Source organism: Ammodytes marinus, assembly GCF_949987685.1.
Source record: "Ammodytes marinus genome assembly, chromosome: 15".
In the NCBI taxonomy this organism is placed as follows: Eukaryota; Metazoa; Chordata; class Actinopteri; order Uranoscopiformes; family Ammodytidae; genus Ammodytes; species Ammodytes marinus.
Genome location: NC_137219.1, coordinates 8,569,846 through 8,586,872, shown reverse-complemented (window position 1 = coordinate 8,586,872; position 17,027 = coordinate 8,569,846). Strand labels below are relative to the sequence as shown.

General features: G+C 39.9%; 1 protein-coding gene and 1 long non-coding RNA gene across 2 annotated transcripts in view; both read right to left on the bottom strand.

The window, feature by feature from the left end:
- pccb (propionyl-CoA carboxylase subunit beta) overlaps positions 1-17,027 on the bottom strand; it is a 33,102-nt gene that overhangs the window by 2,139 nt on the left and 13,936 nt on the right. Inside the window, exons 2-11 of the mRNA XM_080041947.1 lie at positions 2,777-2,896; positions 2,613-2,681; positions 2,460-2,516; positions 2,099-2,212; positions 1,857-1,967; positions 1,321-1,429; positions 1,114-1,234; positions 917-998; positions 695-818; positions 366-473 (exon numbers count right to left, since the gene is read on the bottom strand). Of these exons, the coding sequence (XP_079898073.1) occupies positions 366-473; positions 695-818; positions 917-998; positions 1,114-1,234; positions 1,321-1,429; positions 1,857-1,967; positions 2,099-2,212; positions 2,460-2,516; positions 2,613-2,681; positions 2,777-2,896 (1,015 nt within the window). The remainder of the gene's footprint in view (positions 1-365; positions 474-694; positions 819-916; positions 999-1,113; positions 1,235-1,320; positions 1,430-1,856; positions 1,968-2,098; positions 2,213-2,459; positions 2,517-2,612; positions 2,682-2,776; positions 2,897-17,027) is intronic.
- Positions 12,675-13,470, bottom strand: LOC307262116. Its single transcript, XR_013845237.1, has 3 exons — positions 13,276-13,470; positions 13,079-13,183; positions 12,675-12,721 (listed from the first exon to the last, which is right to left on the bottom strand). It is a non-coding gene; the product is annotated as an uncharacterized lncRNA (long non-coding RNA).

The following is a 17,027-nucleotide window of genomic DNA, read 5'->3' as shown; positions in this document are numbered from 1 at the left end:
GTAACAGTAGCTACGTTTCAATGCGAGGAAAATGTCTGCTTAACCAGTTAATGTAAGCCGTTTGTGGCTTGTGTGCATAGGCCATAATATAGCAAGGCTAGCACATATGAGTGTCTAAGTTAAGATAACTAGCTTACCATGCCACACCAAAGCTTGTTACATTTAAAAATATATTTTGTGTTTATGAGCTTCTTATTTCTTTCCTCTGAGCTGGCATTGTTTCAACTGTGATCAAGACTCAACATGATGCTAACTGTGTTATTCATGGCAGCTGAGACGTGTTAGAAAATGATAGGTCAATTTCTTTACCCGATTAAGGTGTCAATTAGAATGCATTATGCACCGTGAGATTTTCAAAAGATTACCTGGCAGGAAGCCCGGCACATCCACAAAGGTGATGATTGGAATATTGAAAGCGTCACAGAAGCGTACAAAGCGGGCTCCCTTCACTGAGGAGTTGATGTCCAAACAGCCTGATAAACAAGTGAGAAATGAAGGACGGAACAGCAAAACACATCAGAGTAGATCATTGAATCAACTAATAACAGCCTTTTCTCCCAACTTTTTTTCCCCCCACACCATACTTTTTCTGGGTTAGGCTAAATTTACGTATTTGCAGTTTTTATTCTAATAAGTAAAAGACAGAAAGAAAATTACCTATTACATATAACAACGATTTGTATATTTTACTTACCAGAAGCCACTTTGGGCTGGTTCCCTACAATGCCTACAGTGCGTCCGTTCATGCGGGCAAATCCCACCACAATGTTTTTGGCGTAGCTGGGCATGATCTCGAAGAATTCCCTGTCATCGGCTATCTAAACAGATGCATGAAAAAGGAAACTGTTTACTACTTGCAGAAATGAAATGAGAAGTGGTTGCACATCATAGAGCATGAGGGTACGTGTGCACATACTGTTTTAATGATGTCCAACATGTCATAGGCTTTAGTTGTCTCAGATGGGACAATGGTGTCCAAAGCAGGTACCAGACGATCGCTAAAAAAAGAAATGAGATATCGTGAATTAGTTGGTATTAAAAAAATAGATATTATCCCATTTAGAATAGTTGATTGGTGGCACTGCAAAGTAGTGGTCAAGGTTGATTGCTAACCTGGGGTCATGGCACTCCCTGATAGGAGCGGGATCCTGATTACTTAGGGGTAGGTAGTTGAAGAACTCGCGCATGTTGAGCAAGGCTTCAACGTCATTCTCAAAAGCATCGTGAGCCACTCCTGAGAATAAGACATCAGACAATTCTGAGACCTTAAAGACTATTTGTAAACTATATAGAACACAGCAAAATATGTACTAAACTAACCAGACACTGTGGTGTGTGTTTTGGCTCCACCGAGCTCCTCTTGCGTCACGTCTTCATTGGTGACAGACTTCACAACGTCTGGTCCTGTGATGAACAGGTACGATGTGTCCTACAAACACACAAGCACATGCGCACAGTTGTCAGGCTAATGAAATTGAGAAAGCAATCTCAGAAAGCAGACTTCATAAATGTGTCAATCAATTTTGTGTCCACAATTTGCTGCAATGAGCGCATGCTGACACTTTTAATAACACTGCAACATTTGATTTTGGATGTCCACTGTGGCTGAAATTAAATTAAAAAGGTGGAGTCAGGTATTCCGGGGAATGCTTGCTAGCTTCAGTTGGGCCCCTTTGTTAATATACCAGTTTACAGAGCCTAGGCTGTGTAATTACACCAGATTTTATTTTTTCACAGAGATATTCACTGATTTTGACAACAAGTGATCTCCAAAATCGCCGACTCCACCTTTAGGTGTTGATTATTAGATTGTTAGTAACTCTAATTAAAACAAAATTGTATTTGCAGCTCCCTACCTTAACCATGAAGGTGAAATCTGTCAGGGCGGGAGAGTAGACGGCTCCTCCTGCACAGGGACCCATGATAAGGGAGATCTGAGGGACCACGCCTGAAGCCAGCACGTTCCTCTGGAAAAGGACAAGGTTTTTACTTTTTCATTTACAGTGTCCAAAAAAAAATACAACTTCAGCCATGTGAATTTCAAAATGTCAACAATGGAAATATCTTGCAAAGGCTACCCTTTGCTAAATAACCATACCAGGAATATATCTGCATATCCAGCCAGAGACTCCACTCCTTCCTGGATGCGAGCTCCTCCGGAGTCATTCAACCCGATGACTGGCGCTCCGACCGTCATGGCCTGGTCCATAATCTGAGCACAGAACATTTAAAGGTTACATTGTACATTAATTCCCAATGGGTATTTTGAAAAGGACAAAACAGGAAGTACCATTCACTAAATACAAACACACCCAGAGGCATCAAGGAATACTTCACGTACAGCTGACAATGACTATTTACTGAAGGAACTTGTTTAACTGTCAACGCCAGTGCTTGGTTTAGACACACATACATAGTCACAGTCACACGCACACATACACACACTTAGTTTGGTTTACCTTACAGATCTTCTGTGCATGAGCTCCAGACAAGCTGCCACCAAACACTGTGAAGTCCTAAAGAGAAACAGAAAGAACGAGATGGAACTAAAATTACCCAGGTGAATTCAAGCCAACACACTGTAGAATTATAGCAGTATAGTTACGTTGTACCTGACTGAACACATAAACCAGCCTGCCGTTGATCCTGCCTCGGCCTGTCACGACACTGTCACCCGGGAACTATGAAACAGAGTGAAAAAAAAATATTGTAGCATTAAAATATTTTGAAACCAAAGGGATAAAATATGAAGGACCAAATTGTTGCCATCCGCTACCTTGTTCCTGTCCTGCTCCATGCCGAAGTCGGAGCAGCGATGCTCTACAAACATGTCCGTCTCCACAAAGGACTCGGGGTCCAGCAGAAGCGCCACTCGTTCCCTGGCTGTCAGTTTACCCTGCAACACATAACCCCAAGTAACTACACATTTAGCTGAGGAAACAATAGAATACGGAGCAATTTGTACAATTACACTATCAAGTGTCAAGGAACAATACTGTTACAGTTCAGCATGGTAGCTAATCCTTTAATATCTCTGGCTGTATTTGGCAACTGTTGACAATGTTGTGCATTAGATGGGCTGCTTTATATATATGTTTGTTACTTTGATTTGTGAGGCAGGCAGCTATTTAAAACATAAACTTTTCAGTCTGATGCCTTTACACAGAAACATTTAATTATTATTATTTTTTTTTAAATAATCACCATATATTTTGTTATCATGATAATAACTTTCATTAATCCGATTTTAATAAATATCCAATGATTTCACTGAACCCAGAGTAAGAGCAGACCATTCTAAAAACAATTGCAAATCAGTGATGATGCTAACCAAATAACTTATAATAGCATTATTATTTATGTATTATATTGAAATGTTTAACGGTATAGGTTAGGTATGGAAAATTATATGTCAAGTTGGCTTTTTAGTGTGTGTGTGTGTGTGCGTGTGCGTGTGCGTGTGTGTGTGTGTGTGTGTGTGTGTGTGTGTGTGTGTGTATCACATAAGACAGCCGATCTGCAAGTTTCACATGACACATCCATCCATTTCATAAACTGGGATTATTTTTAGCATTTGTTATCAATGTTAAACCTGCAAATTACAACTTTCGACCTCGAGTTGGCAAGGAATAAGTAACTTGCTCAAGGGCACTATGAATCAGCATGGTAGATGTTTACCCGATACCCAGCCAACATGTCCATGTGGGCCCCACATGGGTTACAAATGGGCTACATGGGTACCTAGTGGGCATGGGCTTGTACTGGGCAAATTGTGTGGGGCCCATATGTGTTTAGTAACATGGGCCACAGATGGGAAACCCATGTGGGTTGACTCTATGGGCCCCATAAGGGATATGAGTGGGCAAAGTGGGCATGGGGTGGAACTGGGCAAATTGTGTGGGGCCCATATGTGTTTAGGTACATGGGCCCCAGATGGGAAACCCATGTGGGTTGACTCTATGGGACCCGTAAGGGATATGAGTGGGCAAAGTGGGCATGGGGTGGAACTGTGCAAAGTGTGTGGGGCCCATATGTGTTTAGTAACATGGGCCCCAGATGGGAAACCCATGTGGGTTGACTCTATGGGCCCCGTAAGGGATGTGTGTGGGCAAAGTGGGCATGGGGTGGAACTGGGTAACATTATCTGGGACCCATCTGGTTTCAGCGACATGGGGCCCACTTGGCAAGTAGTATTAGTATTCTGATTTTGGCTGACATTTGGCCATGGAGTACGGCGTTGACTTCCGGCGAGTACGGCTTCCTCAAGTCAGCCACAGGTCAACCTTGTATGGCCCACATCTGCAGTTCTGTTCTGGCACACGTCAACCTTATTAATAATTTTACAACACCTTATATGCCATGATGTGGGCCAGATCTGGCCAGAAAAATTAACCATATGCTTTAACTGACCAGGGGCCGTATTCACAAAACATTTTATCTTAGCGCTAAGAGTACTCCTAAGGAGCACTAAAAGTTCTTAGTAAGGAGTCATTTCTTAAAACCTATGAGTGAATTTATGACCTGTGGAACGGAGGAGATGGAAGCGGCACAAATAGGCCTACTCTAGTAGGAAATTAAACCCAAACGTGACACCAACAGTAACTTTCAGTGCATTGTAAACCCAAAGCAACTGCAGGAAAAGGAACTTAATAAATATTTTTTTTATATAAATATAAATGTGTCTATACTTTCTAAACATAGCTTTACTAAGATCATTAAACCCTTACAGCTATTAAGGCCTTTTGTAAAGCTCACTAGCATTAAATCTCTCCAAAATGCCATCAAATGGTTGTCTGTGACTTAGGAGTCCTCTCAAGGACTCTTAGCTTTTCATAGATTTAGGAGCTAGTTTTAGCACTAAAATGCTTTGTGAATTACACTTATCTTAAAAAGTTAGGAGTCCTAAAATTAGGAGTGAAACGCCCCTTATTTTTGAGTTACTCCTAAATCAGCACGTTAGGAACTACTCATAGCCTTAAAATGTTTTGTGAATACAGCCCCAGATGTCTATGTTGTGTACCAGATCTTGACTGAAGGAAACTACCACATTTTTTCTTAGATGGGCTAGCTTCCTTTTCTTTAACCTTGCACTATACAGTAATTGTAATGTAAATAAAATAAAATAAACCCAGTCAGTATGAATACAGTATAAGTTATCTTGATTGTAGCCTATGTCTTTCAAAAAGAAGAGGGACCTTGGTCTCAGTGTGACTCTCTGACATAATAAAGACTGAATTAATGTAAATCATGTTTAGATTTTTAATTTGTTCATTAATCAGAATTAATATTTCGCTGTCTGGCACGGCGTCCTCCATCCCTGTCTCCAGCCAGATGGAGCCACCTTCTGATCAACTGCTCCACCTCTTAGTCGGTCGCAGTGATACGGCATCTATTCAGCTGACGTCTCCACTACATCTTCCTGTGTTGACAGAGTAAACACCATGTTAAAGCAGCTACGAGTAACATTTAAATATCTATTAAACAGCCTTATGTTTCCTCTGATAATCATAAATGACCTAGGTTAAATAAAGGTCTACACATGGTCAGTGGGAAAACCACTTAGCACTGGCTGTGCCATTTGAAGGAGTTTTAGGGGAGATGCCGCTGAAACAGAAGTCAGCATTATTCTTTCAGTTTAAGAGAAAGAAAGAAAACAGTTTTTCGCCAAATGTAAATGCCTGCCCAAAAAAATGTTAATGTTAAAAATGGTACGCTAAAAGCCTTGCCTGGTCTGATGGGTCTCAATTTCAGTTGCGAAAGTCAGATGGTAGGGTCAGAATTTGGCGTAAACAACATGAAAGCATGGATCCATCCTGCCTTGCGCCATCAACCATGCCACTTTAAAATTCACTTGAAATCCCCTTTCTGATGCCGTTTCAACTTCAGCACGTTGTCTTGACCACGTCTACATGCCTAAATGCATTGAGTTGCGGACATGTGATTGGAAGATTAGCTTTTTTGTTTTTATAAGCAATTGAACAGGTGTATCTAATAAAGTAGCCGGTGAGTGTATGTTTCTAGATGATAAATAAGTGCTATGTTAACATATCACAATTGTGTTGCAAGCCATTTATAAAGCAAATCATGAAATGCTCATTAACAATTCATTGGTAAATTATTAATCAGTCTTTTACAAACCTTTCTTCATCCCCCTAATCTAAAGTGTAAACCATTCATCAGGTACATACAGTTGTGTTCAAAATAATAGCAGTGTTTAAAAAAATTGAGTAAAGATCAAAATCTTTATAATGGCTTTTATTTCCATACATGCAAATGGATTGGGGACATTGCACATTCTATTCCAACTCCAAATATGAAGAAACATTTGTCAAATGTCTCCAATGCATTTGCGTGTTTGGAAATAAAAGCTATGATAAGGATTTTGATCTTGCCTCACTTTTTTAAACACACTGCTATTATTTTGAACACAACTGTATGTGTAGTAGGGCTGTCGAATCTTGCCTATAGTAAACTAATCGTCAAATCATGGTATTTTTTTTCCTGCTTATTGATCCAAATTCTCATTTGCAATGGGGCTGAAAGACCCAATTATAGTTTGTCTTCTTCAGTTGGCATAAGAATAATGTCTACCTTATTCATTCACTCACACTTAGTAGATTGATTAAGAGATTGAGTTGGTTTCAAGTATTTTTTTATGTCCAAGAGCCAAGGACCACTTGTGGAGCGCTTCAATTAGCAGGTACTGTTGTCTCAAAGAAAACAGTAAGTAATGCACTCCACTGCCATGGCCTGTATGTGATCTCACCAAGCAAGACTCCAATGCTGAAAAAAAGCTTGTTGAAGCTTGTTTAGTACATATTTCACCCGCTGTATATTACTGTTTTGTAAATTACTGTTTTGTAAATCATCGTTTCATAATTATTAATGAACAATATTATAAAGTGTTACCCGTTTGGCTTCTGGCCCTGTCTGCATCAGTACAAGACTGACTTCTGCTACAGTGATGTCTCCCCCAAACTCCTTAAAGTGTCAAACCATCTATATAAGGTAACAGAATAAATATGCACACGTACCTTATACAACCCCACTTAAAAAATAATGAACTATACCACATACATACATATATATATATATATATATATATATATATATATATATATATATATATATATATATATATATATATATATATATATATATACACACACACACACACACACACACACACACACACACATATATCATGGTATCTGCACATTTTTAAAGTTCAAATTTAAAGACATTTAAGACCTTTTTAAGACCTCTAAAATGAAAAAATAATACCAATACCGCGGTAACAGAAATCGACAAACAAACAAGCAGGCGTTCAGGTTAATAAACCGCGGGTATTAGAGTTGTACCGATTGGCAAAAGAAACGTAGGCTACTATCTGCGATTGATGGGAGGATCGGCAATAGTTTTTATCTAGCTGTCAGAAAGGGAGTGCAGTGGAGAGAAAGAAAGTGACAGAAAGACCCGCGTCTCACTCCATGAGCTCACGCCAAGTCAACGCGACCTGAATGAGCTGAATGAACGTCTGATGAGCAGCTATTTATAAATATAGATACATAAACATTGTTTACTAAACACAATCAACGTGTTGTGTGATTTGCGACAGTAGCCTACCTATATCAGCGGACGTGTGGTTGCGCACCTACAAGCAGCGGCAGTGTGTGGTCGCGGTCGCGGGGTGAAAAAAGCCAGCCAGTCGTCCTCCCTCCACCTCTCACCGAATTTATAATAGCTGAGCATGCATTTCGCTGGGTCGTTCTCTCCTTTTTTGCTCTACCGCGGCCGACTTCAAATTCGAAAGCAGGGAACACACATTCTTCTTCTACGTTTTAAATGCGGTACTCAGCCTCACACGGCCGTACTGCCTCTAGCGTAGGTGTCGGACATGCCGGATATCTTTGAAGTAGCCTATATAAAACACCGATAAAATAAAAACATAGAAATCTAACAATTAAACTAGAAAACTAGAAAGAAACAAATAAGGCAAGCTCATTAATTCTGCCCCCGAGTAAATTTAATGCCGCCCACCCAATAATTCCAGACTTTTTAAGACATTTAAGGCCTTGAATATTGAAACTTAAATTTAATGACTTTTAATGCTTTTCAAGATCCGCGGCAACCCTGTATATATACATATATATATCTTGTGAAATATATGTATAAGAAATTAGAAAAGGTCTTGGTAAGGTTCATTGTTCCTTTTGCTATACTTACGTGCCAGTGCAGATGTGTGTGTTCTGCCTTTCCCTAGGGGTGGAAACAAAGTGTTAGTCTAACATTATATTTTGTGTATGCTAGTCTTGTATGCTAGTCTTCTAGTTCAACTGACAGTTGAACTAGAAAACTCATGGGGAAAACAATACCTGATGAGAATTAAATGATGACAGGAGGACTTATCTTTTTGCTACGGTATTTGAACCGGTAACAAGAGTAAATAAATTAAAGCTAAAGGCAACAAAGAACAGGACCTCGAACTTTAAGCATCACTCACCGCCAACTACAGCGCAACAAAAGGTTAAGACCTTGATGGCTGCAAGAAGGTGGACATCATTCCATCTGAGTGGTTAGAAGGCGGGAAGGAGGGAAAATTATGCTGGTGGCCACCAGCCCTGATCAATGTCACCAAGGCAGTGAAAGACGGAACACCACCAGCCAGAAACTGGATCTTGTGCAATGTCCGTGTAATGGGAAATGCATGTAACTTGACATGGAGCAGGAGCAGTGGAGGGAGGGAGAGAAGGAGAGTCTTAGTTCACATACGAAAAACAAACTCACAGCTCATTTTAATTTCTAAGTACTTTCCTTTCTTTATTGCTGAAGAGCATGACCCCCACAGCATGATGCTGCCACCAACATGTTTCACGTTGGGGATAGTACGTTCAGGGTGATGTGCAGTGTGAGTTTTCCACCACACATTGGCCCTCATTTATCAACCTTGCGTAGACGAGAAAAATGGGTGTACGTACATTTCCACGCAAATCTCGCCATTTATCAATTTGGACGTGAGCGTAGGGTACGCTCAAATCCCACGTCAGCTCTCAGCTCGTGTACGCAAATTAATTTGAAAACAGCTTGGACTCGAAGTGCAGGCTGTGCCGGGTAGCTGATGACTTTGTTGGACAATTATTAGAAGATAATACAAATGCAGTGTTTTCTCTGACCAAAATAAAGATATAATCACTTAAAAATGTGCAGCTTATGGTGTGCAACTGAGTAGGAGGGCTGATTCAATAGTGTGCACACCGGCCACTTAGGAGCACTGCATGGGACTGCGTAAGGGCAGTTGTCTCCGTATTTTCATATTGACGGACATCACATCCGTTCAGTTAATGCTGATTGTCAAGTCAGTTAGATGACTAAAAAATACTTGTTCATATAGTTTGAACACTTTGTGAATCAGAGTGAATGGTATTCTGCTAAAATATCAAATAGCCTACTTTAAATATATGCGATATACACTATACAGTTGGATAATTTTTAACACTTTGTTATTAAATACAGTCATCGCTGTGTCCGTTTGATGTGAAATAGTCAGATGTATTAGTTAAATGACAGAATGCAATGTGTGGCAGAAAACTAACACTGCACATCACCAGGAACACACCATCCAACCGTGAAACATGGTGGTGGCAGCATCATGCTGTGGGGGTCCTGTTCTTCAGCAGGTACAGGGACGCTGGTTAGAGTTGATAGGAAGATGGATGGAGCCGATACAGGGCAGAAAAACCTTGTTCGAGTCTGCAAAAGACTTGAGCCTCGGGTGGAGGTTCACCTTCAAGGAAGACAACTACTAGCAGATTCATGTGTTAGAATGGCCCAGTCAAAGTCCAGACCTAAATACAATTGAAGGACTGGAAAATTGCTGTTCACAGACGTTTTCCATCCAATCTGACACTGAGTGTTGGTCTATCACATGAAATCCCAATAAAATAAATGTACGTGTGTGGTTGTAACGTGACAAAATGTGGAAAAGTTCAAGGGGTATGAATACTTTTTCAAGCCACTGTAACTTTCATGTTGATGCCATTTTATAGATGATAGATACTCCTCACATTCTCCAAAAGAACCATTGACAAACAAGATTTACCATTGATAATTCCTATCAGCAAGAGGTTTTTGAATTCTCCTTTGCCATAGACCCCCTTCCAGTTCATTGGCCTGGCAAATCTATTGGTGAAGAGGTGCCCCATCAGCCTCCAAACTGAGTCCTTCAGAGACACACCACCCCTTTGAGCCAACATGGTCATCTGTTAGAAGAGAGTAAACAAAGCAAGTGTTGAGAAAGATCTGGGGCCGGTTTCCCAAAGCCTTCTTAGAGCCTTCTTAACGCTACGTCATTCGTAACCCCTACGTAGAGTTCCTACTTAACATTTCGCCTGTTTCCCGAAACGTTCTTTGCTACGAATCTCTTTCGTACGTCATACGTTGGTAAGGTTGGTCTGGAGCGCCCTCAGAGCCTTCTTAGCTCTACCGTAGGGATGTTTCAGCTCTCACTTGTGTCATTTAACTAATAAATCTGACTGTATTTCATATCAAACGGACACAGCGATGACTGTATTTAAAACAAACTGTTCAAAACTATCCAACTGTATAGTGTATATCACGTATATTTAAAGTATGCTTAGGCTATTATATATTTTAGCAGAATACCATTAACTCTGATTCACAAAGTGTTAGAACTATATGAACAAGTAGCCTACTTTTTAGTCATCTAACTGACTTGACAATCAGCATTAACTGAATGGATGCGATGTCCCTCAATATGAAAATAGGCCTACTTTATAAGTGATACACTATAGCCTACAGTCGGATCGTTTTTATCAGTTTGTTATTAAATACAGTCATCGCTGTCTCAATGTGATATGAAATACAGTCAGATTTATAAGTTTAATGACACAAGTGAAAGTCCCTGCGATCGCTGTGGCATCGAGATACAAACCCCCACATTTCCTTCCGTAAAGCACCATGCGTAAAACGGACACGAGTCACATCCCTGTTGCGCATGGAACTGCCACAAGTCATTCATGAAGAAAATAATTGCTGTAAACAATCTTCATCTCCTCCGCTGTTTCTATATTTTCTATATATTTTTTTAAATTAGTATAGGCTATGGTAGTATGTTCGACATGGTTAACACTAGAACCTCCGCACTGTGTTCCACACCGGCTCAGCTGACAGCTGAGAGCTGTCAGCTGAGCCCGGGCAAGAGTGCGTCGGATCCTCCGCCTCAAAACATGTAAACGTGCAAAAAAATGAATGAATAATCAATTAGAGCTTACCTTAAAATAAGTGTGCCATGTTACTGTTTATTGTATTTAGGATTTTAGCTCATTTGGACGCTGTTTGGGCCGTCTGTTTATTTATATAGGCTATTGGCGATATTATGTCTACTTTCAGTTTCATTACTGACCCACCAAGTAACGTGATTAGTGTTCTTAAAGATACTTATTTATAAAACAAGAGTTCCAAAACACAGATGATGATTCAACAAACTAATTTATGACTTTATATTACAGTAGAAATGCACGGGTAGATTTGATTAGACAGCATACAGATGCAGCTGCGCATGAAATGAGCAGGAAATGGAAAATCGAACTCGGAGCAACCGATTTCAGCAGTGTACGAACGACGTAAGAAGTGTTTCTCCTAAGACACCGTTCGGGAACCACGACTACAGAGGTAAACAACTTTGGTAAGTCATAACGTAGGAGTCTTCGTAGCTCGCTAAGAGAGGACGTTATCGGGAAACCGGCCCCAGGTTGATTATTGTTTGAATGGAATGTAATAGGATTGAAATAATAAATAATTAATTTTATTGTAAGGTAAATGTTATGTTTTATAGTTTGGTTTGCAATAAAATAAACAAAAGTGCCAAGAATGTTTGCATACACTGTGAATTAGTATTAGTAGGGGGAGGTTATTGATTATTATGTTTGAATTTGATGGCAAAAAAATTAGTGGTCTAAATAATATTTTCTTTAGTAAGTGACTATGGTATCATTGTTCCTACAGCTTAACACAAGTTAATAGAAGACATTTTTAATGCCAACTGGAAATTAAATTTAAGACCAACGACGCAATCAACACAAAGGAAAAAGGTATTGTCTCGGTGTTCAGACACCACAGTAACTCTGCTTTCAGCTTAGACGTCATTATCTGTATCTGTTCAACCAACAAAATAATCTGTATATGTATCTGTATTCGGATATGAAGCCCGAAGTGGCCTGAGCTTATGTCTGAATATTTTTTTTTCAATTATTGTCCCTTCAGAGCATCAAATTGATTTAATGTTGGCATATAATTAATTATGAGATACATTTCTACCTCATACTGTACTTTTAATTCATTGCTCTCTCTCATTATAAGTTATATGAACTGTCTGAGCCCCACTAGCCCTTTAACTGGGGGAAATTGAACATTCAGAATCTGAAAAAGAACAGTATTACATCACAATAATTCAATGTGTCAGTTTTATTTTTTTAATCTTTTTCTACCTTTTTACTTCTTTTGAATGCAACAACACTCACATGTGCTGGGACGGTCGTTCCTCGGCCAAGATGGTGTGGTATCTTTGCTGAGAGCTGTAGCGAAAGAGAGTTTGATATGACAGAGGTTCTTAAGGAAAGGATACAATCAGTTCATTAGGTTTACTCACGTTTACCTGCTCTCATTTCTGATGAGCATCGTCTTCTGCCTTCTCCAGAAACCCCTACAGAAAATAAGAAATAGGTGATGGAGGGTGTTTTAAATACCTATTCAATCAAATATGTAAGTCACAGCAAAATGTGTTGAATCTTTCTAAAAGTGGTTACTTGTTTTTGAGTATTTGCAATCCATATAATTTTGATATAGTTATCGAGCTCTGTAAATGGGAAATGCAGTCAACAAACAATGAGGAAAGAGTATATGTGACTGTCTGACAATCCTGAATTTTGGTCACGCAGTAACTAATTTCATTCATTGGTTTTATTTTCAATAAGTCAACAACACAGGTGTTTGTAGGGCTGGTCTCGCTTATGTTATCCTACCAAGAATTACACTGAAATGGACATATTACTATTCTTACATTGTGAGAGCATGGGAGGTGCGCATTACAGGAGGGTTTGGTAGTTTGGAATCCCGCCTGCAGTCACTGTCCCTCTCATCCGATTCAAACATTGGATTCTTGATTCTGCGTTAAAGAGAAGTTCAATAAGAAAGGTATGATGCAAGGCTATAACACGAACATTACTCAAACCTTTACGTTGCTCAATCTCAACTTACAGTCTACTTTGTTTTTTTCCATTGACCAAGAAGGGCAGGCCGAGGAAGGTATGGAGAACGATGCTGATGGGGCTGAACAAATGTCAGATGAAGACCACCATCACTCTAGGTCACCTCTTCAGGGGCTAGGCATTGCATGGTTTCTGCTCTGTGTAGAGACTACTGTGGCTATACCAGAAAACTGTTAAGATGCTTTGTGACCAACTTCGCTAAGATATATGGGACCAAATTTCTTGTTAATACCCACAACCTCATACATTTAGCAGACGATGCAGAAAAATACGGCCCTCTCGATTCAGTTTCGTGTTTCCCCTTTGAAAATTATTTAGGACAGTTAAAAAAAATGGTGAGAAGACCACAGGGCCCTATTCAACAGATTGTCAGGCGTGTGTATGAAAGGCAACTATTTCCCCACATAGCAAGAGAAATGCCTGAAGGTATTGAACCAAAACAGCCCCATGCATCTGGACCAATGCCAACAGATTTATCCATGCATCAGAGTGTTCAATATAAAATGTATAAAGGCAAAGCCACAATAATCACAAACACCAGTGGTAGCAATTGTTTTGAACTGGGGGGCAGAGTTCAGACCTGCAAACTCATAGGAGGTGAAAAAGGTGACAAACACTCGTCCCTTCTAGGGGGGTCGGGTGTTTTTCCAAACGATTGGCTATTGTTAAATATCATTCACACAACCAGAGTTCTCCACTATTGAATCACTATTAAATCACCTTCACACAAAGTCTCCGCCCCAGCAAAGCAGCGAGTCGATCGCTGTGACGGTGAAAATCACCGGGACCCGGGAGACCCAGTGAGCGAGTGAGACGCCGCTCAGAAAAAACTCTGTGGTTTGATGGATGAAATCAGTCGGGGATATCCTGCCCGTTAACTTTGTCTACGGGAACGGCTTCCGCGATCTTTTTCTATGTCTCGAGTCTAACAGAGAGCCATGCCGGCAAACTGACAGCGCGACTAAATACAGTGAGCTGCGTCCCTCCGTATAGTTTCTGTTTCAGTAGGCTGTTACATTAACCTCTGAAGCATTGACAGTGTTTAATCAAAGCCTCTAATTTTTTATTATCAAAAGGGCTTTGATTGAGACTTTTAGCCAATTCTAAAGTCTGAACACACAGCGGCAGCAGTGATGCTTTACTGTGCCCGATCTTAACGCTGATTGGACAATACTCATGACGTCTACCAAAGATGTTTTATTGCCAAGATAACGATATTCCCTTGTCTCACACTACGGTAACTCGCCCACACAGTCCAGTCTGGGAAGCGCTGGCTGACTTCTCTGGCAGCTGCCGCTACCCCCCCCCCCTCCCAGAAACAAAAACTCTTCGGATCTATACGATTCACGTGGGTCATATATTTTGATTCTAAACGGCGATTTTCGCCGAAAAGCGACGAGTTTGCAGGTATGGAGTTGTGATTGTAAGGAACATTGTGCATTGCCGAGGAGAAACTCATGTTGTGTATGAAGCTTCTGAGACAGGGGCATGTTTCTTCAACTACCCCATAGAGTCAACATCGCTTGGAATTTCTATCCTCTCAAAACTCTCTGGTCAGCTTGCCAGTGCTCCAGTCAAGGATTTCACAAAACCACTGCTTTTATTCCCCCTTCGAAATACGGTTGTGGCTTTGCCTCAGCTTCACTGCACATAACTCAGTGAACTTTGCAGGATGCCCTCATTCAGTGTGGTGGAGTTTGTTTAGTTTGTTTAGTTAATAAAAACTTTGGGCTTGAACCAGTGCACCGCAGGGGGGGATGGAGGAGACAGCCCTCCTGCTCTGCTTTGTCCAGCTGGACTCAGGTCTGAGAGAGATTGAGATAACAGAGATAAGGTTTTAGAAAATATTATTCATATATTTTATTTATATATATATATATATATATATATATATATATATAGTTTGCAGAGTTCCATATAATTCGCAACTGAGGAAGTAACGTCGGTATTATGTAAACAAGTGGATATATGTCAAACACCCTCCGATTTATGTGAACTAAACCTATAGCACTCTTCTTAAAAGCTCTGAGAAAAAAGCTGACCATAAATGTTAAATGCAGAAGACCTAAAATCATCTCATAATACAGACAGGAAGATACAGGCATTACTAGTATCGTCAGCTTGAGCCTATCTTTCTCATGAGCCGTGCGTCAAGCATCACAAACAGTGAAAAGTATATGTTTCACATCGAAGGCTACAAGCTACAAAAACCTACCTCCTCCTCATCATCTGCCTCATCAGCCAGCCTTACAGCGGGCACGAATCCTTGGACAGATCAGCATGAAATCCAATCTATGCGAAAGTCAGATGGTAGGGTCAGAATTTGGCGTAAACAACATGAAAGCATGGATCCATCCTGCCTTGCACCATCAACCATGCCACTTTAAAATTCACTTAAAATCCCCTTTCTGATGCTCTGTTTCAACTTCAGCACGTTGTCTTGACCACGTCTACATGCCTAAATGCATTGAGTTGCAGACATGTGATTGGAAGATTAGCTTTTTGTTTTTATAAGCAATTGAACAGGTGTATCTAATAAAGTAGCCGGTGAGTGTATGTTTCTAGATGATAAATAAGTGCTATGTTAACATATACACAATTGTGTTGCCATTTATAAAGCAAATCATGAAATGCTCATTCATTGGTAAATTATTAATCAGTCTTTTACAAACCTTTCTTCATCCCCCTAATCTAAAGTGTAAACCATTCATCAGGTACATATGTGTAGTAGGGCTGTCCTCCACTAAAAATGTACAAAATCGAATCTGATTGGTCGAATTTTGCCTATAGTAAACTAATCGTCAAATCATGCTATTTTTTTTTCCTGCTTATTGATCCAAATTCTCATTTGCAATGGGGCTGAAAGACCCAATTATAGTTTGTCTTCTTCAGTTGGCATAATAATAATGTCTACCTTATTCATTCACTCACACTTAGTAGATTGATTAAGAGATTGTGGACACTTGTGGAGAGCTTCAATTAGCAGGCGCTGCGGTATACTGTAGGGACAGCTGCCTCTGGCGAGTTTAACTTTTTTTCTCTTCCTTGTATAAACAGTTTTGTAAAATCTCCCCCAGTAGAGACACTTATACTGTCATACTTCCCAGCCCTAATAATCGCACAATTTCACCAAATCAGGCAGCATTATTGCCACCATGCCTAACAACTTTTCTGGGGAGAAACCTGCTGTGTGGGAACTTACTGCTGAGTCTTCAAAGATTCACCAACAGAGCTTATCTGCAATTAGAGACAGGAGGAGGAATGAGGAAGATGGGGAGAGAGAGGGAGAGAAGTTATGTGCTTTCACTGACAACATACTGTTATAGTATATAGTATATATATTTATAGTTTCCCTTCAATATGCCTTATCGAAAGATATGCTTAGTGTTTACAGAGAATTAATAATGTTATATATACAGTAATTATTTAAAATATTTACTGACTAAATGAAGCATTGCCAGGTGTACATCATAGTTAGTCCTAATTGTTATAAACAATATCAAACGTCTAAGAATGCTCAGCAGTTGCCCACATCCACAATCATTAGCTGCCCTTCTGTCTTTTTCAAAAATAACAATCCAACTTACCGATCAAAGCGCAGAGCTGGATTCAAGTTCCGTTTGTCTAAGAGAAAATCAATTGTCAGTTTGCAAAAGGACAGTTGGTTCAATTCAAACTATCTAGCATGGAGAATAAAGCTATCTAGAAATTGAAGATACAGTGTAGTGTCATATCTGTTAT